Source organism: Nomascus leucogenys, chromosome 21 (assembly GCF_006542625.1).
Source record: "Nomascus leucogenys isolate Asia chromosome 21, Asia_NLE_v1, whole genome shotgun sequence".
NCBI lineage: Eukaryota > Metazoa > Chordata > Mammalia > Primates > Hylobatidae > Nomascus > Nomascus leucogenys.
The window spans coordinates 21,418,545-21,444,568 of NC_044401.1; the positions used below are offsets into that span (position 1 = coordinate 21,418,545).

The following is a 26,024-nucleotide window of genomic DNA, read 5'->3' on the forward strand; positions in this document are numbered from 1 at the left end:
TCTGTATTATTAGCTTATAACCACCAGAGGCATGAATGTCTTCTATTAGGATACAGGCTTCCTTCATTCCTCAACCAATCACCTACAAGAATGAGCCAACAAATATTTAAGAAGCACGCAATATTGCTCATTGTTGTGCCAGGCAGCGATGCAGGTGTTAAAGTTTGGAATAAAAGGTGGGAGTTAAGGCGTAGCTTAAAAGGTAACTAAGAGCTCAACTGTGCTCAGCGAGCAGTGCAATGTGGATGAAGTTGAGATGGTTGGGGCAGGGTAAGGCTTAAAGGGCACAGACCTGTTGATTGTGAAGAACCATGAATACAGCACTAGGGAGTCTCTGTGTCTTCACAGAAGGTTTCTGCGTAGTGAGGTAACACATTATAAAAGGGAGGGCAAAAAACAAATCCATTATACAATATTATTTTATTTTACAACAACCCTAGAAAGTAGGTATTATGACAACTTCAGGGATAAGTAGATTAAAACTCTGACACCTAAGGAAAGCTGTTCCAGGTCATTTTGTTAGTATGTCACAAAACTGAGGAGTGAAAACAGTTTGATTCTGTTGCCCCATTCTCTTTCCATGGCAACGCACTGAGTTGCGAGGGGTTTTAAATTCATTATAGTTGAATTTGATCCTTTCCACTATCTGTGGTGACAGACAGGTTATCTAATGTTACCTCCTTGTGCTCCATCTCACAAATCTGCCACTTCAGCCAGAACACTCAGAATGTCCCTAAACATATGCAGGGCTTTCCCCTTTCTCCTCCCCACTTCTCTACATGGACACAATTTTCATCTCTTGTCAAGTGAAGTAAGACCCACACTGAAGGGTCTGTATCAATGCTCGCCTCTTCTGAAACCTTCCATGATCACCATAGCCAATAGTGATTTGCCTCTCCTTCCAACTCCACCTGCTTCCCTGAAGCCACTGTTAGGGTGACAAGAGATAATGAATGTGAGAAGCCAAGCCCCACACAAATGGGCAGGCACAGGGAAGACTGACCTGGGATAGGAGATGTGAGAAAGCAAGTCCAAAGAGAAGCTCATGTTCTCATTAGGAGACTGTTCTCAGAAGACAAAAGGTGCAGTCAGTGTCCACTTTATCCTAAGGCAAGATTCTATAAGCAAAGGACACAAATGCCAAGCATGAAGAATGAGCTTGGACAGGCAATCAATACGTACAGAGCAGGAGGTACCTGATTAGCCTCAGAGATGATGGGACAGAAAAGCATCAGAAGTGAGTGAAAATGATTCATGGAAGGAGCATCACAACCATGCACATCTGAGCTTATAAGTAGGTGGCTGCCTTGACAGTCATGATAATGACCCAAGACTTTCAGAAAAGGCAATCAAGGGATCAAGGTCCAGCCACTATAAAGACAAGCACCACCAACTTAGGCCACATTTGGTGTGATTCTGCCTTTGCAGAAACAGAAAATTTTCCCAGATGGTACACTCTAAATCTGGATTTCTATTTCTCAAGGAACACTGTAACTTAATAAGACTGGCACTCCCAAAATCATTTTTTAGAAATAATCACTATGTATCTTCCCAGGTCAGAAGGAGAAGTGTTAGAGTTCAACCTTGTCAGTCTCCAAATTCAGGAGTACAAAACTGCAAACCAAGGAAGCATCCCAAGTAAAAACTGCCACTGCAAAGGAAAGTTGTCAAGTTGGCTCCTATGTCTCCCCTCACAATACAATAATCTGCATCAACACAGACACTCTTCAAACAACTCAAAGTAATTCCTCAAAAATGCATTATTATCCTTTACAATTAGTGGTTTGGCTGTTTTTTTTCCTCTCTTCTCTTTAACCAGAAAAAGCTATTCTTTTTCTATTCTTATGCCTTTTCATGGTGTTCTTGCCTGAATTCACTGTGCCTGAGATCAGTCACTTTTGAAGCTTCAGAAAACCACTGTTTTATATAAACAGGAGCTAACTAAAAACTGCAAGAGGTCCTCAAAAGTTCCATAACACAAGAGGCAGATAGTTCTTCCTTTAGGGTAACAGGGAGGGAATCAGTGAGTAGGGATCATGCTGAGAAGAATAGCTCTCATAGTAATTTATATAAGCAGCCCATTTATTTCATATGAAATTTTCTGATTATAAGAGTGTGTATTAATTACAGAAACTGAAAAATATAAATGCTTCTGAGGCTCCTGATTATAGCTTCTAAGGACAATGAGAAGACTAGGGAGAACAATGGACGATTATTACTATTTTTTTAGGCCAAACCTATCAAATATGGTCCTATTCCAGGTTTTTCTCAGACTGCTAATGAGGAAGGAAATATGCTTTAGGGAGGCTATCCTGTCCTTACTGCATGGCTCTATGCCACGAAGTGGCAAACCCTTCTGAGAGTACAAGTTTATGTAATCTGTCTGTTTGGTTCAGACACAATGGCTGAGGGGCCAGCCAGGTTACTGGAAGAGAGGCGCAGGATTTCCTTTCCCTTAGCAAGCCAATCACTCCCTGGATAATGGTTCAATGACTATGTACTGTTCAAGTAATGGGAAGAAATGCCTCCTTAGGTGGCTGTTCTCAGAACTAGTTACATTCTTATCGTAAGATAGAGTGGCCTTGTGCAGAGGATGTGGGCACATGGTAGGGTCCCACAAAATTCATCTCAGGCTCCAGGAAAGGGATGTAGAAGTACCTATGGTGGGAGAAGAAAAGAGTGGCAGCTGAGTGGGAATTACATTTTTCTCTCTGGCTGTCTCAGGCACTAGAATAGTATCAACAATTTCTCTACCATGATCCTCAAAGCAACATCTCCAAAATTTCAACTCTACCAAACAGTTCCACATGGAAGGCCCAACTATACACTTCAAACTTAGTATGTGCCCATAACGCAATATACTATCTTTCTTGAATTGCTCTGTCTCGCCTCTATTGATGGTCCATCACCTTCCCCACTGCTCAGGTTCAACATCTGGGAACTATTTTCCACTTCTCTGCTCATCCTCCACTCTGTCATATTATTTCTTTCTCTGTCCTCCCCGCTTATTTGTACTACTACTCCCCAAGCCCAGACTTTAGGACAGATGGTACTGTAAGATAGTTAATCTACTACACTTAAATCCTCACCTCTATAATCCAGCCTTAAATACCATTCTGATCACGGCAATTCTCCAGCCTCCCAGAAAACAGCACTTAAAATTGCTTAGTGCCCAAAGTCCAAACCTTCTACCGTGGCCTTCATCTTTCGTTTCATCTCCCTTTGAAACTCTGGACATACCCTCATATCTTCACCAGGACACCAGACTAACTATCCTCCCACATACTACTGGGCTTTCTTACCTTTGATCATGCTGTTTGTAGGGCTGAAATACTCTTCTTCCTTTGTTCCTCATACTAAAATCCTACTCATCCCACATGTGTCACTTCCTCTGGAAAACTTTCCTTACTTTTTAGTTTTCCACTGAGTTTCCAAAACTGCTGTCTGTAACTCTATTACTGCACGTCATTCTGCCTCATAATTATTTGTTACCCCTCCTATGCTATCATCTCAAAAGCAAGAATCAGCTATCATTTATTTTTGAACTCCTTATATCAATGTTTCTTAAAATGCAGTCATTGACCACCTTCATCAGAATCACATATGACTTTGCAGAGTTTCACATTCCCAGACCTATTAATTCCCACTGCAGCGATTCTGCATCCTAACAGGCTCTCTGGGCATATAAAATTTATACTACCCAGGACTTAAATAGTGCTCATAGTAGGTGCTCAACAAAAGCTCATATGGCGAATAAAACACCTGGTAGCCATAGCTGGCCTGCATTTGTTCTTTTCACAGAATCACAGAATGTCAAGGCCAAAGGACTTTCCAGGTGATTTAACAGAACTACTGCATTTTTCAAACAAAAGACATGAAAACAGGAAAGAACAGATAATGTTTCTAGGTGAACTCTAAAAAAGAAAGATTCACAAGGACCAGACAAAGTAGCGTAAGGAGGATAAAGGACATGTGAGGGGGCCTTTTCTGGGTCAAAGGTGGTTAGTATAGCCCAGGAATCAGTGCTGCTTATTCAGCTGCCTTAACTCCTAACCTTGGCAACATATTGCCTATAAATAATTGGAGAGAGAGGAAAGTTGAGAGATAAAGCAGAAAAACAAGAAAGGTAAAACAATCAAAGAAGTTAGGATTATGACCAAGAAATAGGCATCTTAAGAAGTGATATAAGGAAAAAGACAAAGATGATGATGATCATCACAACAGGAACAACTAACACCCGAAATTTTAGATGGGCCAGGGACTTTACTACACAATATCTCTACTCCCCAAAGAAAACTTACAAGTAGGTATTTTAATCCCCCGATGAAGATTACAAATGAGGAAACTGAGGTTTATATGGGTAAAGTGTTTGCTCAAAGAGACACAGCTAGTTAGTGCCAAAACTAGAATCAAGACCCAAGACTGGCTCCACGGCTTGTGCTCTAGATACTACCCAAAGGCTGTTATAAGATGTAAGCCTGAGAATGACTAAAACAATTAAATGGGTGCAAATGAAGAAATGAGAAAGAAATAGGAGAGGGGAGGGAGGAAAGGGTACAAAACAAGAAAAGCTGAGTAAAAGGAAAGAAGTTCATAGATGGATAAAAAGAGGACAAATGAGGAAGACAAGTATTTAAGGTTAGTATATTTTATTTTGACAAAGTATTGCTACATCTGTTGCTTGGTCTGACACAAGGTGGGGGCAACTGGGTTTGGAGGGATTTTGAAAACTTTATTTCAATGTTTATTCTTGGATTGCCCCCACTGCCGACTGTATAATTTCCACAGAAAGAGAGATTGGGAGGTGACTAGGCACAACCACAAACCATGATACATTACAGAATAAAGAAACCTATTTACTCTAACCTTTGCATCAGATACTGGACAACTCTTTAATATAAATCATAGCAGTAGAACACTATTTAAAACCAAATGATCTCTCATAGGAGGTTAATGAGAATGAGCTAATCAAATCAAAGGGCTTCCCTTTGAAAAACTCTTTCCTGTATAAAATGTAAAACTTGTAGTGATAAAGTTTTATTGTTTAATAGGGGAGCTCTGAAAAAAATCAAGAGAAAAGAGCCAAAGCATCATTATGAAATTTTGGGCCAGCTGCCAGATTCATTATCTCTTATTTCCATTCCACCACTCCCCATAAATCAGCAGTGATTTGTCAAACAATATAAAAGACAAAAAAAGAAAAGAAGGCAATAATATTTCAAATATATTTTTCTTCAGTTTAGCATTTCCTTCTTTTCATCACCATATCCATCATCATTACTTATGTACTTTCCCATTAAACACTGAGATAAAAACAAAACTACAAAAACACTGTCAATTCTGATAACACATGGCCTTGGTCAAGAATTCCACAGCTGAGTCCCCAAGGCAGTAAGCAGCCCTGAATCCAACCACTGTCCCACACCACCTCAATTACCACATATCAAAATGACCAGAGGTCTCTGAGAGTCTTCAACTTCTCAACCTCTAGAGCTAAGGTGTGATGCAGTCCCTGGAGTCAGGACCGCTTCTGAGAACACACTGCTTTCTTACACAACATGTTGTCAATACAGCTCAAAAAGTTCAAAGCACTTACAAAATTAATGTCATTTAGAGAAAAGGAAACATCCTGACTCCAGCTGTCTGAGATCTGATAGTTTCCCCATAAATGCTGATTTTGTTCTGGTATATTTGTGCTCCATGATAATGTGAAAGAACAAAAGAGTCATGTAGAAATCGGGCTATAGAACTGAGACTTTGAAAACAACTGAAAACACTTCACCTTTCTATACTTCTTTTGATCATTATGACTCAATGCCTTCTAATAACTTACTATAAACAGGGAGTCTTCTAGATTGCTAGGTTTCTTTTGAGAATCTATGGATAAAACAAACCAACACTTTTAGAATTTAATATATTCCACGAATATACTCCTCTTCTTTCTACTGCTCTCTAGGTGGAACCACTTCTTCTGCCTCACTGAACTCAACATCCTTCAGACTTTTAAGCAATTCCAAATCCCAGTCTTCATGTTGAACTGGGTTAAGCATTTATTAAAAAATCGTTTTCTTCTATGAATGAGCTTTCCAACTTGCTTAATCTCCTCCAAGACATCTGCTTTCTGATGAAACCCAGGAGCCTCCAACTCTGAGTAGAACATTCACTGTGTGGTCTTAAAAGAGCCATATGCATGGATTTCTCTTGCAATATGCATTCCAAATTTGGACAAAACTTTCTTGGAGCTATTTGACATAATGCTCTATAAAAATGATCCAAGAGATGACATATTTTAATGCTCCATACCTCATTTACTGAAACATATCCAAGGATAAAAGTCATACAAGAAAAAAAAAAACTTTTTTTTTTTTTTTTTGAGATAGAGTCTTGCTCTGTGGCCCAGGCTGGGGTGCAATGCCATGATCTCAGCTCACTGCAACCTCCGCCTCGTGGGTTCAAGCGATTCTCCTGCCTCAACCTCCCAAGTAGCTGGGATTACAGGAGCACGCCACGACGCCCGGCTGTTTTGTATTTTCAGTAGAGACAGAGTTTCGCCATGTTGGCCAGGCTGGTCTTGAACTCCTGATCTCAAGTGATCTGCCCGCCTCAGCCTCGCAAAGTGCTGGGATTACAGGCGTGAGCCACTGCGCTAGGTCACCCCACCCCGCCTTTTTTTTTTAAAGATTTGGGAATGGCTGGGCACAGTGGCTCATACCTGTAACCCCAGCACTTTGGGAGGCCGAGGCGGATGGATCACGAGGTCAGGAGATCAAGATCATCCTGGCTAACACAGTGAAACCCCATCTCTACTAAAAATACAAGAAATTAGCCGGGCATCGTGGCGGGCGCCTGTGGTCCCAGCTACTCGGGAGGCTGAGGCAGGAGAATGGCGTGAGCCCGGGAGGCGGAGCTTGCAGTGAGCTGAGATCGCCCTGCACTCCAGCCTAGGCGATACAGCGAGACTCCATCTCAAAAAAAAAAAAAAAAAAAAAAAAAAGATTTGGGAATGACAATTGGATTTGTTCTGATAAAATAACAAGCCTTTGCTGCCATCTAGAGGTAAAAAACTATGTAATGAAATTAGAGTTACCTAGAAAACAAAAGCTTGCACATCAATGGTGTAGAAACAAGTAGAAGCCCGGTAATTTTCAGGCAGCTGGGCCTGAAAGTTATCAGTGACCACCATCCCAAGCCACATTTTCTTCACCAACACATATCAGCGTTGCTCAAAAGAAATGAGCTCCACCAATACTGTGTGCCATACCAATCTGTCGTGGCCTTTCAGAGTGTTGAACTATGCATACCCAGGTATGCCAGAGTTCCAGGTGAAGAAAACATAAAACTTACATCTAAAGGAAGTTCAATTATGGCAGCACTTTTCCAAGTGTGGTAGGCCGACCACCTGAGTCGAAGAAATCACTCTGAGAGTTTATTAAAAATGTGAATTACTGGACATATCCACAAACCAGTGAATTACAATGCATAGGGGTAAGATTCAGAAATCTACAATTTAAAACGAATCCCAACATAGATTTTTGTACACTAAATTGGAGAACCAATCTAAATCTTGATAAAGTTACAGGACATCACAGAAATCCATCTTGGGAAGGATATTATTAATGCTATAGTCACAATATTAGCAGACTTGATTAGTCTGTCACTGACTTCAACTGCAGCTTCTACTGCTCATGGCTTGGATAATATGGTTGTTCACAGAAATGTCCTCATCTCTGAGTTGTTTCCTTCCTTTTTTGTCTTTTAAAACAATTTAGTGTTGCTTTTTCTCATAGCATACTACCTGTAAGTCCACTAATCAGGATTAACAACCAATAGCATGGGTGCATTTTCGTTTAGTATTTTTCTCTTCATGTGTAAATAATTAAAGCATGTACACAGTTTTAAATTCTACTTTTAACATTTCTAAGTAAACATTTTCCTGATGCTTTGGCCTCATTAACATAGCATGTTGTCATAATTATACTATAATTCATTTAACATTTCCTGTTCATTTGACTGTCCATTTTTCATCATTATAAACAATGCTAAAATCAAATATCCTTGCCTGCCTCTCTACATCCTAGAAAAGATTCATAAGGCTCTTGATACATACCACCAAGCTGTTCCGCTAATCATCATTGGAGCTGCCCATCTCACCAAACTCATACTGTGAAAACTTTTAAAAGTCTAAAGGCCCAAGTCAAATGCCATATTCTTCATGAAGCACTCTTAAAGACAATCTCATTCGAAATTAACCTTTCTCTGGCAATCTCATGGCTCTTTGTTGAGATTAATTTGGGACACTACTCCTGTTTATGTCCCACTACACTGTGATTGCCAAATATCTACTCATCTCTGTATCTACCACTATCTCTATCAAGAACTGTGCACACAGCACACATTCAACACAAACTAGATTACTTTACTGACATTTTTTTCTTCAACCTGACAATCTTTAATCTGATACATCCCCAGAAACTGGTGCTTTCAAAGCCAAATCCTCCAAACTGACTCCATGTCCTAAACAATTTCTGCTTCTCCACCAACTGTACCATTAATTACCTTTTGTTCTCTTGTTTAATTCAAGATCAAGGAAGTACGCAAGCAGAGAATCCCAACACGGATCCCTAAACCAAAATCTACAGGCATCACCAAGATTTCCACTAAAGCCCCCACAGTGCCTATGGATAAGCCTGTTTACCAAAATGGCTGTGGGAAGCTACACATCGTGAGAACTGTCACCTCCAACACTTTCCTCCACATGGGAGGGAGAAGGTAACTCATACCAATGCACTGCTTGGATACATTCATCTACAGAAATATGTGGAAAGCTAAAATTACCACTATGAAAGGCCAAAGGATCATCTCTCCAGGAAATGGTGAAGCAGCTTGGTGGACCTGATGAAGATCATTCCCAAAAAAGCAGCACATCTACAATTATTTTATTTCTATATGTGTATATGCACATACAAACACTCGCAGGCCTAGACCCACACCCAAATCTACCCATTTCCTCATCTGACATATAATCTAACCCAAAGATGAACTATCTAAAATCAGCCTGGGATAGGACTGAATTCACTAGAACAGTTCAAGAGTTTTCTGGTGAAAACAGAGGTAATTCTTCATTCTACGGAACTTTACTGATTAATCATATTTTGCTAAGAAAAGGTGATAGCAAAAATTCCTAATCTGAGTCAAGAAAATCAGATTATTTCCATCAAGATGACAGGACAATTAAAATCACACTTTAAGGTCTAAAACTATGATTTCTTTATGACCAGGAGGGAAAAAGCAAAGTGATAATTCTTAAAGGAGGAAAAGCATAACAAAAGTGAGTAACAGCCGAATACGTCCTTTGTGCAGAATACCTGACAATCACTGGTGTAGTGAGCATACCTGACCACTGGCACTTAGTCTCCTATCCCATTTTTCCAGTATGCTTCCCCTCCTGTATAAACCAGGACTCAGAATCATATTGCTAGGCTTGTAAAACTAACAAAAATTTTAGATTGGTATTGTTGCTTTCTATAGCAATAGCGGCATATCTGAATCAAAGGTCAATAACACTGAGATATTTTAGGGAGGTATGAATCAATGTTCCAGGTGCTCGAAAAAATACACAATTTATCATCTCACAGGAAATTGTTTATTCATATCTCTTCTCTGAATAAACACTATCGAAAATCAGTTGATTCAACAAAAGCTTGGGGTTAGGAGACTCAAATTCCAATCCTAGATTTTCATTCATGTGACAACGAGCTTTGCATTCATCAATCTAAGCCTTGAGTTTCCACATGTAAAACAGGAAAGTGAAATAATTCCTCAGGTCCCTTCCAGTTCTGATAACCTATGAATATGCCCAACTATTAATACAAAATGTTGAATTCAAACATTCATCTATAAGGCTAGACACAGTCCCCTGGCAGAAAGCTAAAGCAATTCTTTTCATCACACTGAAAACTCTCTTTTAATTGAGAGAAAGGTGTGCCTGTAATTCAGTGTGGACAGAGTAATACAGGACATTTTAAGACAAGGCATGTTTGACACAAAAGGCAGTTCAAAAAACATTTCAAAAAGCTTCAATTGAGGGGGGAAAAAATCAATGGAATGACACTAAATATTTTTTGTGATCCTTCACTAAAAACTGGAAGCATGACCCTGGAAGAAATCCTCGTGGTTAAGGACTGCTTTAGCCAGCTGTCCTGGGTTGGAGCTAGCAGAGCAAGAGCAAAGGAACTCCCATTCCCCATACTTATCTAACTAAGTCCGCCTCATTGCACTAATGCCACTGTACAAACACCCCCAGGCCCCTGCAATTTCAAGGAGGAGAAGGAGCTAGAGGCCTGGGCAGCATTGAGAGGGACGATGGGCAGCATTGAGAGGGGATGATGGGAAGCATTGAGAGGGATGATGGGCAGCATTGAGAGGGATGATGGGAAGCATTGAGAGGGATGATGGGAAGCAGTCCCAGCAGGCAAGTGGCAGAGGGCAGTAGGGGGAGGTCAAATGAATTAAAAGCCTGAAATGGAAAAGTCTAAGTGAAAGGAAAGCAGGAAGAGAATAGTAGAAGGGGATGGACTACAAAAGAAGGCGAAGACTGGGCATGGTGGCTCACACCAGTAACCCGAGCATTTTGGGAGGCTGAGGTGAGAGGATTGCTTGAGGCCAGGAGCTCAAGACCAGTCTGGGCAACTTGGCAAGACCTTGTCTCTCCGAAAAGAAAAAAAAAAAAAGCCAGGTGTGGTGGTGCACACCTGTAGTCCTACCTACTTAGGAGGAAGAGGCAAGAGGATTGTTTGAGCCCAGAAGTCCGCGGCTGCAGTGAGCATGATCACACCACTGCACTCCAGCCTGACCGACAGAGCAAGACCTTGTTTGTGGGGGGGGAAAAAAAAAGGGTGCAGTGATGAAGCTCTAACATCAAAAAAAAAAAAAAAATACACGTATGTACAGAGTGCTAAGTACTGTGCCTCACGTAGAGCAGGTATTTGATAAATCTAGAGTGAACAGAGAATGAGTAAATGAAGAAGAGAAGGCCATGCAGTCAAGACATTTTCTCACTTGAGAAAACATGCTAAGAGATAGCAACGGTGTATGACAGGGTTAGGAAAAGTAGTTATGCTCAGGTGACATTCAACACTGGTAATTATGCTAATAGAAAAAAAACCCATTGGAATCCCTTAGTGAAAACCAAACAGGTTGAAAAGAAGCATAAAACAGGAAAAACAACATGCACTAACAATAGTCCCAGAAAAACAAAATACCTCGGAAAAAATTTTACTCTGAAGAGAAGCACAAAATATGTTGTATGTTGAAGATTTCAACATTGTTTTCTCCCATGTCAGGGGACTTCCTAAAGTACATTTTTATCCAAGCTAGCATAAGTTTAAGAGGAAGCACAAAAAGAGGGACAAGATAGTATACAAAGTACTAAAAAATCTGGGTAGAAGCCAGGCACGGTGGCTCACGCCTGTAATCCCAGCACTTTGGGAGGCCAAGGCGGGCAGATCACGAGGCCAGGAGTTTGTGGCCAGTCTGGTCAACATGGCGAAACTCTATCTCTATTAAAAACACAAAAATTAGCTGGGCTTGGTGGTGCATGGCTGTAATCCCAGCTACTCGGGAGACTGAGGCATAAGAATCGCTTGAGTCTGGAAGGCAGAGGGTGCAGTGGGACAAGATCATGCCACTGCACTATAGCCTTGGTGACAGAGTGAGACTCTGTCTCAAAATAATAATAATACTAAATAAAGTTATATTTTAACAAAAGGATTAACAACCAAAACCCATGCTTATTTCAAGCAATATGTATTAATAATATAATAAAAATGCAAATACAACTATAAAGTGAGAATACTATTTGGAGTTCAAAACAGTAATGTCTGACCTATATGTAACACAACTGAAATATAAAGAATCTTGCCTCCTGGGCATGTTGTTTCTGCAAAAGTGTGGCCTCTGAAGAACAATGAAAATAAAAGAAGCTGACCTAATAATTCTAGAGTGATTTCACTTGATGAACTGTTTTAAAGGAAGCAGATAAAAATCCAAGTGAGTGAAAAGAAATCCAATTTGTAACAAAAATGTTAAAAACCTGATACTTTTAAGCTGAAGTCTTTTTCTTGGTCCTTCATTTATTTACCTTCAAGGTTTCTGAAATAATCTTGAGATATTTTAGAATCAAATACCTGATTTTAACAGATATGTGACTGGTCTAATACACGGCTGATAATTACTAAGTAACAGACTAACTAAGGTAAAACACAATTCTCTCTGGATTTGTTTCAAATTTCTTCTCCTGAAGACATGTGACATACAATTCATGATGTGACTTTGAGTTTGGGGCAGCGTTTGCGAACTGTGGTTCACAGGCCAAATTCAACCCACTGTGAATGTTGAAAAACAATCAAAATAAGACAATTTGGTGATGTGAAAATTACATAAAATTCAAATATTGTTGTCCATAAATAAAATTTTATCAGAACACAGCCATACTCATTCGTTTACATATTTATTTTCTATGACTGCTTTTACACTGCAACAGCAGTTAACGACAGTGATGACTGGACCTGCAAAACCTAAAATATTTATTATCTGGATTTATATGAAAAAGTTTGCTGACCTCTGGTCTAGTGTGAACTAGAACAAGGAACTCAGAAATAAGAATTTAAGAGCTTGATCAACTACTTTTTATAAGCAATATTAGCCATTTAAAAATCAATTAAGAATTCTATGAAAGCTGATAAAAATGGGGAAACTATATTTCAAGCTGTGATATATTTAGTCAAATGTATAATTCTATGAATGCATCTGAAGTGTTCCACTAAAGAATATCAGATTAACAACAGATAAAAAACTTGTGCTGGGCCGGGCTCTGTGGCTCACACCTGTAGTCCTGGCACCTTGGGAGGCAGAGGCAGGCGGATCATGAGGACAGGAGATCGAGACCATCTTGCCTAACATGGTGAAACCCCCTCTCTACTAAAAATACAAAAAATTAGCCAGGCATGGTGGCACGCGCCTGTAGTCTCAGCTACTTAGGACGCTGAGGCAGGAGAATCGCTTGAACTCAGGAGGCGGAGGTTGCAGTGTGCCAAGATTGTGCCACTGCCCTCCAGCCTGGGGGACAAGAGCAAAACTCTGTCTCAAAAAAAAAAAAAAAAAAACAGATTTGTGCCACAAAATAATATATTATTATTGAATCTGAGGGAGGAAATGGAAGTTATGTATAGGCCTTCCATATTTATGAGTCGTATTTTTCAAGAGATTCATGGACATTTAGCAAAATTATAGCAGGAACTACCTGACATGCAATTTAGGGAAACATGCATAAATTTCCACCTTTAAATGTTCATAATTGTCAAGAACCACTCATTTAATCATCTGAAAGAATTGTGGAAATTATATGCAGTAAATTAAACCAGACCATGAAGGTTATCTAAGGGTCCATCTGTTACAGCCTTCAAGTATAGAGCAATGACTAACAACAGTCATTTTTCTCCCTCCTCTTTCTTCTTTCCTTCCCCTTGCTTTTAAAATTCATCCTGCCCGTGTTTTGCCCTTGAATATCTGTCAATACTATTTGCATTTTGACTGAACCGCATCAATGTGTAAATCCTGTAATGTAAGCTGATTATGTTTTTTCCCTCTAATTCTGGTACAGTGTCTAAAACAAGGCTAAGCATGAGAGCTTGACGAATGATTATGAAAACAAAGGCCCAGAAGTCGATCCTCTGTTGTGTGTTATTAACATCTCCTATAAATATTCCAAGTCTGAATTTTATATGTAGAGACAATGCCTTACAACATCTATAATGCAAGACTATCTACATGTAAAACTAATACTGTAAAGGTTTAACTTTGGTGTGAAAAAAGAAAAAACACAAAACAAAAAAAACCTGGGTACTTGGGTTTAAAGAAAAGATCCAAGGTGCTCCCCTACTCCATTTCCAGAAGGAATTCAGCATGGATAAAGCAATATAATTTGAAGAATATACCATAAAATGATATTACAACAAAAATATTTACAAAGCTCATTTCAGCAATCTCAAAAAGAATAAGCACATTGATTCTAGGTGACAAAAGCTGTCACCAGTAAAAATTACAGGCTTATTTACAAAGAGTCTGTTGTCCTCTTTCCAAATGTAATTTATAAAATTAAATCCAAATATGGTTACAATAAAATGTTAGTAAGACATAGTTTTACAAGGACTACTAATGTAATTTGGAAAACAGAAAAGCAGCATTTGCCAAATCTGTCAAAAGCCTGGACAGGAGTTTGACAAATGTGCTAGCAGATCAAGGTTCTTTTGATAAAGATCTCCTAGGTTGAGGTCTTCAAGTTGTGACTACGAAATATTAATAATTAATTGGTTAACTAACAAATACTTAATGAGTGCCTTCTCTGTACCCAGATACTACTCTAGGCCCTGAAACTAAAGCAAACAAGACAAACGAAATACCTGCTCACATGGAGCTCTTACAGTCTAGTGCTGGGAAAAAGTAATTAATTTAACAAGGAAAAATAATAGTTGGTGCTAAGTGCTCTGCTGAGAATTACAGTAACATAATAATTTAATAGATTTTGTGATAATGTAATAGAGCACCTGTATAGTTAACTCTAGACTGCCTGATCAAGAAGTGCTGCTCTGAGTAGGTGACGTTTGAACTGAGTACTTAATGTTAAGACAGAGCCAGCTGGCCGGGCCTGGTGGCTCACACCTGTAATCCCAGCGCTTTGGGAGGCAGAGGCAGGCCGATCAAGAGGTCAGGAGTTCAAGACCAGCCTGGCCAACATGGTGAAATCCCATCTCTACTAAATATACAAAAATTAGCTGAGTGTGGTGGCAGGCACCTGTAATCCCAGCTACTCAGAAGGCCGAGGCAGGAGAATCATTTGAACTCAGGAGGTGAGGGATGCAGTGAGCTGAGATCGCACCATTGCACTCTAGCCTGGGCGACAGGGCGAGACTCCAGCTCAAAAAAAAAAAAAAGAAAGCCAGCCAATCAGAAGGACAGGACAGAAAGGAAAAGAAACAGCTAACACAAACGGCTAAGTAAGACAGAATGAGTGTGGCCTACTGAGGAACAGAATGAAGGCTGGTGTGGGTGGGACAGCATAAACTATAGGGGAGTAAATAGTACAAGACCTGGTGGCCACCAGGCATGGTAAGTAATCTGAATTTCATTCTTTGTGCCAGGGAAAAAGCTATTGGAAGGTTTAAGCAGGAAAGTGGCCTGACTTCTTTTCAAAAGACCTCTAGCTGGTGAGTGAGGGACAAGGTGGAAACTCTGAGCCCTGTTAGAAGCTTATGGCAGTAAGGATGATAATGTATACTCCAATGGAGGCAGAGTGAAGAAAAATGCAAAGAAAGAATCAGGATGTTTTGGAGGTAGTGACAACAGGACTTGATGGATGAGATATAGGGGTGAAAAAAATAAATAAATCAGAATACTGCTAGGCCTTTGTGAAATTGGGTAGTTGGTGGTTTAATTTATGGAGACAGGAAAGTCTGGAGAAAAAGCAGGTTTGGAGAATAATTCAGTAGCTGGGTCTTGTTTACATTTGACATCCCTATTAAATAACTAAGTAAAGATTTAAAGAAGGTAGCCATATATGTTAAGCTTTGAGCTCCAGGATCAGGTTTGAGTTACTGGCAGAAATGGTTCTCAAAGCCCAAATGGAAAGGCTGCTTATTTGTAGCTCCAAGTAACCAGTGTTCTTTAAAAGAGTAAACTTTGGAAAACTAATAGACACAATTTGATAATGAGATATAAACAAAAGAGTTTCTAAATTATGAGTCTTTTTGAACCGATAACGGATTATTCCTTTAGAGATGAGATTCTTACCACTGATAATGAGAATGCGAAATATAAGCACACAGGCTCTGGTTTCAGACTGCCTGCATATGAATCACAGCTCCCCCATTTACCAATTAAATAGATAGTATTGGGTGAATTAAATTAAATAGTATTAGGTAAATCACTTAATTTCTCAGTGTCTCAACTTCCTCATCAGTAAAATAAAGATAACAGTAACTACCGCTGATGTACTTGGGAAGATCAAATTAACTAGAACATGTAAAGCAATCAAAACAGTATCTGGCAGGTAGTAAGTGCTCAACAAATGCAAGCTGGTATTATTACTATTATTATTATTATTGTTATCATTATTATTTTGAGATGGAGTTTTGTTCTTATTGCCCAGGCTGGAGTGCAGTGGCACGATCTCGGCTCACTGCAACCTCCACCTCCTGGGTTCAAGCAATTCTCCTGCCTCAGCCTCCTGAGTAGCTGGGATTACAGGCGCATGCCACCACGCCCAGCTAATTTTTTGTATTTTTAGTAGAGACAGGGTTTCATCACACTGGCCAGGCTGGTCTCTAACTCCTGACCTCAGGTGATCCACCTGCCTCAGCCTCCCAAAGTGTAGGGATTACAGGCGTGAGCCACTGCGCCTGGCCACAAGCTGGTATTATTACCTGCAGTCTCCTGGCACTGTACACAGAAGTGTCTTAACACTTCAGTTTTCTAGTTAGATGCTTGGGAAGAGATGTCATCAAAGATTCAGAATGAGTTGGGGAGGCATATGAAAGACCCTCCTTAAAAGACATGGAGGCTCAATGTTACAGACTGCTAAGAACATGCTCTTTAAAAATAACCTATCTGTATGCCAGTTATTCCTAAATCTGTATCTCAGCCTGGATCTGGCCCTGGGGCTCCAGACTCACATACTTAGCTGCCTACTGGGTACTCGACTTGGTAATTTAATAGGTATATCATTGAAATAAAAAGGGAAAGCAAACAGTATTCTCTTCATCTTCAGTGAGTAAATGATCAAGTAACATTTTCTTTTTTCTTTTCTTTTTTTTCTTTTTTTTGAGACAGTGTCTCAGTCTGTAGCACAGGCTGGAGTGCAGTGGTGCGATCTTGGCTTGCCACAAGCTCTGCCTCCTGGGTTCAAGCAATTCTCCTGCCTCAGCCTCCTGAGTAGCTGGGACTACAAGTGCCTGCTACCAAACCTGGCTAATTTTTGTCTTTTTAGTAGAGACAGGTTTTCTCCATGTTGGCCAGGCTGGTCTCAAACTCCTGGACTCAGGTGATGTGCCCACCTTGGCCTCCCAAAGTGCTGGGATTACAGGCCCTCAAGTGACATTTTCAACTGCAGAATCTCTTGGCTCTCTTCCTTAAGTCACGAAATCCATGCTGTGATTGACATTCTCTCAGTTTTCAGCTTCACACTGAGAAAGTACCCAGACCGGTCAACTACATTAAAATCTCAGGCATTGTATTTGCTCATTTCAGCATTAATATTTTCAAATCACTATTCTACTGAATGTATTACTTACTATAAGTCACTTCAAACAGTTTCTGAAGGTTTACAGGGAATAAGGAAATAAATAAAATATTAGATGCCATTAGATGATTCCTGGGGTCTTATGCCTAAGGCATCCTGGGCTGCACACTCAGCACTGTGACTCCCAGCTGTCTTATGTTGGGCCATGACTCCAATTGCCACCAATGGAGTGACTAGACATCCCTTAAGGACCAGGAGAGTCCCTGCAAAATTCTAATTGCATAGTCTTCCACTCACAAAAGTGTCTAGATTGGATGAGAAATTATATGTCTGCCTACATACTCTGTAGCAGATAACATGCGTACACACATATATTTATTCTGCTAACATCTACCAAACACCAATTAAGTGCCAGGTCCCATGTTGAGCTCCAGTGCAATGCAGGACTCTAGCACAAAAATGACAGGTTTTAAAGAGCCATGAAAACTTTGTGTTACATACCACATCTAAGAAGACATGAGAACAGCCAAAAAATAGTACAGTTCCTTAGACAGACAACAAACAGGCACATTAGATAGGTGTTATAAACCATGTACAACCAACAAGTATTTGTAAGTGACTGAAATCTTCCACTGCCTTGCTACCATGGATGTCAAGTGGGAACAGATGATAGCAAAAGATGTTTATTTTTATAGGCAGGTAGCATAATCCACAACAGGAATAAAGCACCAATACAACTATCTTTCCTTTCTCTGATTTAACATATTATTTCTCCTGCAACTTTCAAAACAAAACATAATTCACATATTTTAGGCTGAAATAACAATTGAATACATTTGACATCCCTATCAAATAACTTAAGTAAAGACTTCAAGAAGGCAGCCAGGTAAGTAAGCCTTGTGCTCTAGGACCAAGGCTAGATCCCATCAATAAAAAAAGAATCAGGAAATCTGACGTGGTTCAGCTATGATTTCTTTTGAATTAGAAATGCTGTACAGATTACAGTTAGGCAAACTGCCAGTGAATAATCAAGGAGATTTCAAATAAAGGCATGTATTTACTTTGCTTAGGAGCAGCGAACAAAGCAAAGGCCTCTGATAAATTTAACGCCAGCAATTTTCAAAGCTTAGTCTTGGCCGGGTGCGGTGATTCACACCTGTAATTCCAGCACTTTGGGAGGCCAAGGTGAGCAGATCATTTCAGATCAGGAGTTCAAGACCAGCCTGGCCAATGTGGTGAAACCCCATCTCTACTAAAAATACAAAAATTAGCTGGGGGTGGTGGCAGGCTCCTGTAATCCCAGCTACTTGGGAGGCTGAGGCAGGAGAATCACTCGAACCCAGGAGGTGGAGGTTGCAGTGAGCTGAGATCGCACCACTGTACTCCAGACTGGGGGACAAGAGTGAGACTTTGCCTCAAAAAAAAAAAAAAAAAAAAAAAGGTTAGTCTTATGGCTAGAAGGAATCTAAGAAGTAGAGCAATCTTAGGCACTCCAACACATTGTCTTCATGAGAATTCTGGCAACTTAGATGAAGGAGGCTGTAGCAATTTAAAGTTTTACTAGATTCAGTGTTTAAAACTGTTGGTTGGGGGCCAGGCGTGGTGGCTCACGCCTGTAATCCCAGCACTTAGGGAAGCTGAGGAGGGCAGATCATGAGGTCAAGAGATCAAGCTCAGCCTGGCCAACATGGTGAAACCCTGTCTCTACTAAAAATACGAAAATTAACTGGGTGTGGTGGCGGGCACCTGTAATCCCAGCTACTTGGGAGGCTGAGGCAGGAGAATCGCTTGAACCCAGGAGGCAGAGGTTGCAGTGAGCCGAGATCGTGCCACTGCACTCCAGCCTGGGCGACAGAGGGAGACTCCGTCTCAAAAAAAAAAAAAAAAAAAAAAAAAAAAGAGAAAAAAAACTGTTGGTTGGTAAAACCCTAAAAAAGATGATCGTTAAGGGCTCTTTACAGATTATGATACAAAGGCCCAGAGAAGTCACAAAGTAGTAGTGGGAAAAGCGTGACTTTCAAAATCAATCACACTTGACTAAACTCTTCCCAGACCTCTTCTTCAATGTGTGTTCCTAAGAACACGACTTAACTTTTTTCTGTTTCTTCACCTATACAAATGAAGATAATACTTACCTTTTAGGGATGTTATGAAGGTTAAATCAATTCATATTTATGAAGATATTTGTCACATAATAGATACTCAATACATGTTGATTGTCTTTCTTCCAAGGGATGAATAACTTGAAAGTTACACAGCTAGTGAGGACTAGAACCAAGAATTAGGATCCCGTTCACCACTCAAACAGAATTCAACTATTTCTTAAATGGCCTCTGTTCATCTTAATCATATCATAAAATACAGCCTTTTAACACCTGAGTTGGGAGGGGTAGTTATTAAAGTAAATGTGGAACACCACAGGGCTGCAAAAGAGTCAGGAAGTTTAATCAAGGAAATGTTGTATTGGCTACCTTTCTAAAAATGACATCTGCTTAGTTTGTACCTGAAGGCTTGAACTTCTGGAAACAATGCAACAAATGAAGTTGGTTATTTTTAATGGATATTTCACAACTAGTATTTCAAGACTGTTTGCAGCAAATAGGTATCAAGTGTCTAACATGTGCAGGGCCCTGTGGATGACAGAAGTATGAATCTGACTTTGGCCCTGTCTTCTCTTGTAGAGAAAAGAGGCAGACCTTGAGAAGTGATAAAAACCAACCAACCAATAATTGCATGATAGGTGTGATGGAACTTAAAAAGTTCAAGGCTCGCCTGACATGGGGGGGTTACTTAATGCTACTCTACTTGAGGATGAAATGCCCACTGCATCAGGAGTTGGTAAACATAGCAGAGCACAGTAGAAACTATTCAAATTGTGTTAACTGAATTCTAGTATTGTTTCTGAAAGGAGCTAGCTTTGTGAACTTGTCAAGTTACTTGACATCTTTAGATTATGTTTCTCATCTGTAACATAAGTGAGTTCAAAGGATGATCTCTATTTAAGCCTCCTTCCAGTTCTAATATTTCAATTACATGATAATGATGATGACCACAAGAAATACAGTAACTTATATTTACCGCACATTATGTGTCAAGCTCTGTGCTAAAGTGCATTACTGTACTAACTTCACTTAATCTTCACAACTTTATGAAATGGACATTATTGTTACCATTATTTTACAGATGAGGAAAAGGAGACTAAACAGTATCAGAATACTGGAGTCGTGATTTGGATGGAAGCAGTCTGAAGCAGTAACCCCTGCTTCTGACCTCAGTCTGAATTGAAAGCAGTTCATGGGTCACCCTTAACCATCATACAAAGTTGCCGCTCTTCACAAAAACTGTCTTATCTATTCTCAAGAAATAAGGAAAAGAGAAAGCTTGTGGAAAGGATCCTTCCTGGCTGGCAGACAGATCTGAGTTAATGTCACAGTTGTCTGTTTCACGTGTTAAAAAATCTCTGGCACCATTTTCCCCGAGATGCTTGCGCGCTCCCAAGGCGGTGCACACCCCTGCCGGGCGGACACCGCGACCGCCAGAAGCGACCAGGGCTGAGGCGCACGACCAGGGCTGAGGCGCACGACCAGGGCTGAGGCGCACGACCAGGGCTGAGGCGCACCGAAGGGCTCCGGGAGAGGCCCCGTAGGAGCACGGGCACAGAGTGGGTACCTGGGCTGCTGCCTGCTCCAGTAGGCTGGTTCTCCCACCACTCGTCTCCGAGATCGTCTGCCATTTCAGCTCAGGACTCAACGTGGGCGGAGGAGGCGGCCAGCTGCGGAGAATCACGCTGTCTCAAAGCCAGGCGGCCGGCGTCGCTACACGCGGAGCCCCCGCTAGACACCGTCGCGTCCGCCCCGTGGCGATGACGTCACGCCTCTGCCCCGCCTCTCCGGCAGCCGCTCCCAGACTCGTCGCAGTTTCCACACAGGCGCCGACAGGCAGAAGCAGTTTGGAAACGCAAAATAAATCCCCCCCAAAGCTTAAAGACAAAAATGAATATCAGACGAAAGGGATTGTAATCGTTTTTGATAATTTATTTTAAAAAATTTTGTTTAGGTGTTACGTTTCCCGATAAGATTGTGTCGAAAGTGTGAGACACGATGCGAAGACGATCTTTCTCCGCTCAGTTTCAAAAAACTTGCGCCGCGGGAGAAGACCCAAACACGTGCGTGTGTTTTCGCTTGTGCGTCAGTGTTTCAGAGTGTATGTGTTTGTACAGTTTGCCCTTAGAAAACATGCACAAGGACCCATGACCATGAATGTCGGGCCTTTTTGGTAAATGTAGTTCTGCTATTTATGCAATATGAGTAAAGAGAATGTAATTGAACTGGAAAGGCTCGCCCACAGAAAGACGCAAGTGGCTCGAAGGCCCGAAAGTTGTTTTCCCTATACTTCCTCGGTTGTGCGTCCCACCCCCTATTTGGGAAACGAAGTAATAAGTGAGTCCATGGCTTCGTAACTATAGGTAAGAGACCCACAGTGCCTCTTGTCCCAGTCCCAACGTGAAGTGGCAGGGAGGGACTAAGAAAACCCGCTGGGCGCCAAGTACTGGGGCTAGCTGTGAAGTAATCGTGGATGGTATTTTTCAGGACGTCAAACACAGAGGTAAAAATTATACAAAATGTAGTAAAAGCACGCAACGTGCCTGGTACTATGCATGGAATAGTAAGATGAGTCCATTCAGATGTTAGCCTACAGTAGTGGAAATTCAGTTTGTAAGAATAAAGGGCTAGACTTCTAATAGGATACATCCTCGGAAATGACAAGACAGGGAAGCAATCTGATGAAGATAGGATTAGTTATATGTGGAAAATTACCCCGTGTGCACCCAACTCATAGATGTTTTATAAATGCATTAGTGCCTAGACTTTGTCAGCACACTCTAAATGCCCCAAAAGGGAAGATATTATGTATAAATATGGCAAATGTAAAATAATCTATAAAGATCAAAAGTAATGTGGCTTTTGTGAAGAAATGTAGATGACAAGATTTTCGTGATTAATAGATTTTTGAAAAAGATAGGAAATGCCAGTGTGGAAGAGGAGGTGCTATGGCTAATAAATATGAAAAGATGTTCAGTGTGATAATCTGGGAAATACAAAAAAACACCACAGCGAGACAGTTTTTCAGGCAATAAATCACAAAATTAAGAAGTATGGGCCGGCGCGGTGGCTCAAGCCTGTAATCCCAACACTTTGGGAGGCCGAGGTGGGTGAATCACCCGAGGTCAAGAATTCCAGACCAGCCTGGCCAAAATGGCGAAACCCATCTCTACTAAAAATACAAAAATTAGCCGGGCATGGTGACAGGCGCCTGTAATCCCAGCTACTTGAGAGGCTGAGGTAGGCGAATCGCTTAAACCCGGGAAGTGGAGGTTGCAGTGAGCCGAGATGGTACCATTGCACTCCAGCCTGGTTGACAAAAGCGAAACTCCGTCTCAAAAAAAAAAAAAAAAAGAAGTCTGGCAATACTAAATTATGGAGTGTCTGTGCATTAATGGGAATTCATACCTGTTTTGTACCATGAACTATGAATGGTCTTACATTATATTCCACCTCGCCTCAGCCTCCCGAGTAGCTGGGACTACAGGCACATGCCACCATGCTTGGTTATTTTGTTGTTGTTTTTGTTTTTTGTAGATATGGCGTCTCATTTTGCTGCCCAGGCTGGTCTTAAACACCTGGCTTCAAGCAGTCCTCCCACTCCAGCCTGCCAAAGTGTTGAGAGGCCTAAGCCACTGTGTCCAGCCATTTTTTACATTTTTAAAGCATTGTAAGAAACAGAACAAAACAACAACAACAAAAAAAAGGTAAAGAAAAATATGCAGCAGAGTCTGTTTGTAGCCCTCATATATTTACTATTTATTACTATTCCCTCATATATTTGCTCTAACTTTACAGAAAAAAGTTTACTGACCCCAGATTATATTGAATAGCCAACCTAAGTTGTAGCATCCATTTCTGTTCTATTTGTTCTGTTGTTAGTGAATTGGTTATTAGTGAATAGGCATCCTGGTTTATAAATCAATGTATTGTAAAACCATACTCTCCCATATCTGATCATATCATCTAACACAGGGAAGCTCAGGCTGAAATAACTATTAGGTCTTTTTCTGCTCCCTCTTACTGTTCAGTATCTGAATGAGTATTTAATTAGAGTTTAAAGGAGGAAGCATTCGTTTCCCAATGGGGTGAACTGGGAGGTAGCACTTGACAGTGGATGTCTGTCGGCAAAAATGGATAGGGTAAATAATAGTTCCTTGGCAGAAAGATTGGAATGTTGCTTTGAATAAGTTATTAAACTTTGCTGGGCCTTTCTTTGTGAGTCTGTAAAATAAAGGGGAGAAATTTCATGATTCCTGTAGTCTCTTCCAACTCCATGTCTTAATCTTGAGTATCAGACCAAGAATTCTGAATTTTTGTTGTTGTTATTAGAGGCAAAGGACATGATGGAAGTATTGTTTTAGGAAAGCTAAATTGGTATTACTGTGCAGGATGGATAATGGGTTTGAGCAGAGCTTCCCACCTGGCATGGGTGGGTCGAAGACTGACCCCCGCAGTCTTTGGAGGAAGCAGTGACTTTGGGGCAGTTGCCTCAGGTCGAGGGTATCATCATCTTTTCACTCTAGTGTTGTACAAATATTACCATTTTCTATGGATGCCATGATGTGAAAGATGGGCAAAAACTGAATTAGTAAGAGAGCGATAAAGTTTGAAGGCTGTTTCGTGAACGGTCACCACACAATGAAAAGGTCTTAATCAGTGCAGAGGTTCTTAGTCAATAAGCCCAGCCTGTAAGTGTACTTCAGGAACCGTCATAATGTATTCAAACTTTTGCATCATGTAGACAATAATGGTAGTAACAATATCAACAATAGCATGTTGTAGGTACCTCTCTATGCCTCTTATATCTTACTTCATTTAATCATAACTCCATGAGATACTGTGCTGGGACTAGGGTGAGGAAAGCAGAGACCTAGGACACCAGATTTAAGGAGGCAGTCCCTCTCAGGCTGACACTGACACCAACCTGAGAATGCTTGTCTCACTTGAGTCCTGATGCTGGTCCCTTTACTGAAGGCCATAGCTCTAGTTCAGCAGCTCTCCTCAATTCTTTCTTCTGAGTCTAGTAACTACTTACTGCCTTTGCCTCTTCAGACTTAGGACTGGTAACTGCTCCCCACCATTACTAGTCCTGGGGTTCTACACCATGTTTCATTTCCCTAACCCGACCTCATGTTCAGAAATACTCCCCTTACTAAATTCTTTTTAGTTTTCCAGCTTAAATGGGTCATCTTTTGCATGGTAGGACCCCAACTGATAAAATCAACTGCCTACTTAGGGTTCCCCTCAAAGCAGAGCCAGTGACAAAGGCTTGGGTGCAAGTAGTTTATTTGGGAGGTGATACCAGGATGCAGGAATAAAGGCAGAGAGAATGAGACAAGGAAGGAGGATTGATATTAAACTTTTTTTGATATAGACAATAACTGGCTCTTTATCCTGTTGGAGACCCTCTGAAAAAAGTAGGATATACCCCAGAATTAGCCTCATAAAGTGGTACAGGAGTTAAGGAGAAATTACTTAGACAGATAGTAAGGGTATGGGAGTCCTCAGTAAGGCTTTTCTTTTTAATGAAAAGCAGCCCCAAATAATTTTCTAACAAAGAGCAGCCTGCAAGCTGGGAGCTTACATGAATGAATGCTGGCAGGAACTAAGGACTAGACATGTTCAAATGGCGCCTTCGTCTTCCCTTCTCTGCCAGCCATGTGTACTGCAAGGAGCAGGCAAGATGGCACTGATCAACTGGAAAGCACATTTGCATAATAAGATTAGGGTGGAGTGACCAGCCTTCCCCGTGTGCTATGAAAACATCATACCTGGTTGAACCAATCTGTGAGCCCTATGTAAATCAGACACCGCCTCCTCAAACTGGACTAGAAAATTCGGCACATTCCGCCACCAGCCAGTCTTTTCTGCTTGGAGACCCTTTTCTCTGTAAAAAGAAGACACCTCTTTCTCTTCTCTTCTGCCTGTTAAATGTACGCTCCTAACCTCCTCGTGTGTGCCCAGGTCCTAAATTTTTCTGGTGCACCACAATGAACCCCAGGGTATACACCCCAGACAACATAGCATCTTCAAAAGGACAGAAGGCTAGGACACTTATCCACTGACTGTCATCCACCATTGAGTGAGGGTTGTTGCCAGGGATATGAATTGGCAGATATTCCCAGGCTGTGCTGCTGCTGGAGAAAGCCCTGAGGCAGAAGCATAGAGCAGTATACCTCAGCTCACTTGAGGTGGGATGATGACAGTGTGCCCAGAACTTTCCTCCGTGGCTAAGCCACTTTCAAAATGAGCTAAGGGGCATAAAAAGCATCTGCTCCAGTTTTATACTGTTTTTCTTTCCATTTTATAGATGGTGAAACTAAGGCACAGAGAATTAAGTAACTTGCTGAGTTACTAGTAAGTGATTTCCCATCTGCCCCATGACTTTCATAGCACTCTCAATGTGGTCTGTGTCCCCAAAATGACCCACAGTCACTGCACTAGGGTAACAATAATATAGAAAAAAAAGGAAGAACCAAAATAAGGAGCATAACCATCAATTTGTGCTAATATTTTGGAAATAGGATGGTGAGGAAAACAGAAGTAAAAAAAATCTAAAGGTTCAAATCTTAAAAACTAAAAAAAAAAAAAAACAACATCTTAGATGGGACTAGTAAAATGAGGAG

The 26,024-nt window shown here is 40.8% G+C and overlaps 1 protein-coding gene across 1 annotated transcript in view; it reads right to left on the bottom strand.

Moving 5' to 3' along the window:
- The window catches only part of CMSS1 (cms1 ribosomal small subunit homolog), a 372,199-nt gene extending 351,025 nt beyond the window's left edge, over positions 1-21,174 (bottom strand). The window contains exon 1 of the mRNA XM_003261727.4: positions 20,963-21,174. Coding sequence (XP_003261775.2) covers positions 20,963-21,026 — 64 coding nt within the window. The 5' untranslated portion in view covers positions 21,027-21,174. The remainder of the gene's footprint in view (positions 1-20,962) is intronic.
- Between the last annotated feature and the right edge of the window lie 4,850 nt (positions 21,175-26,024).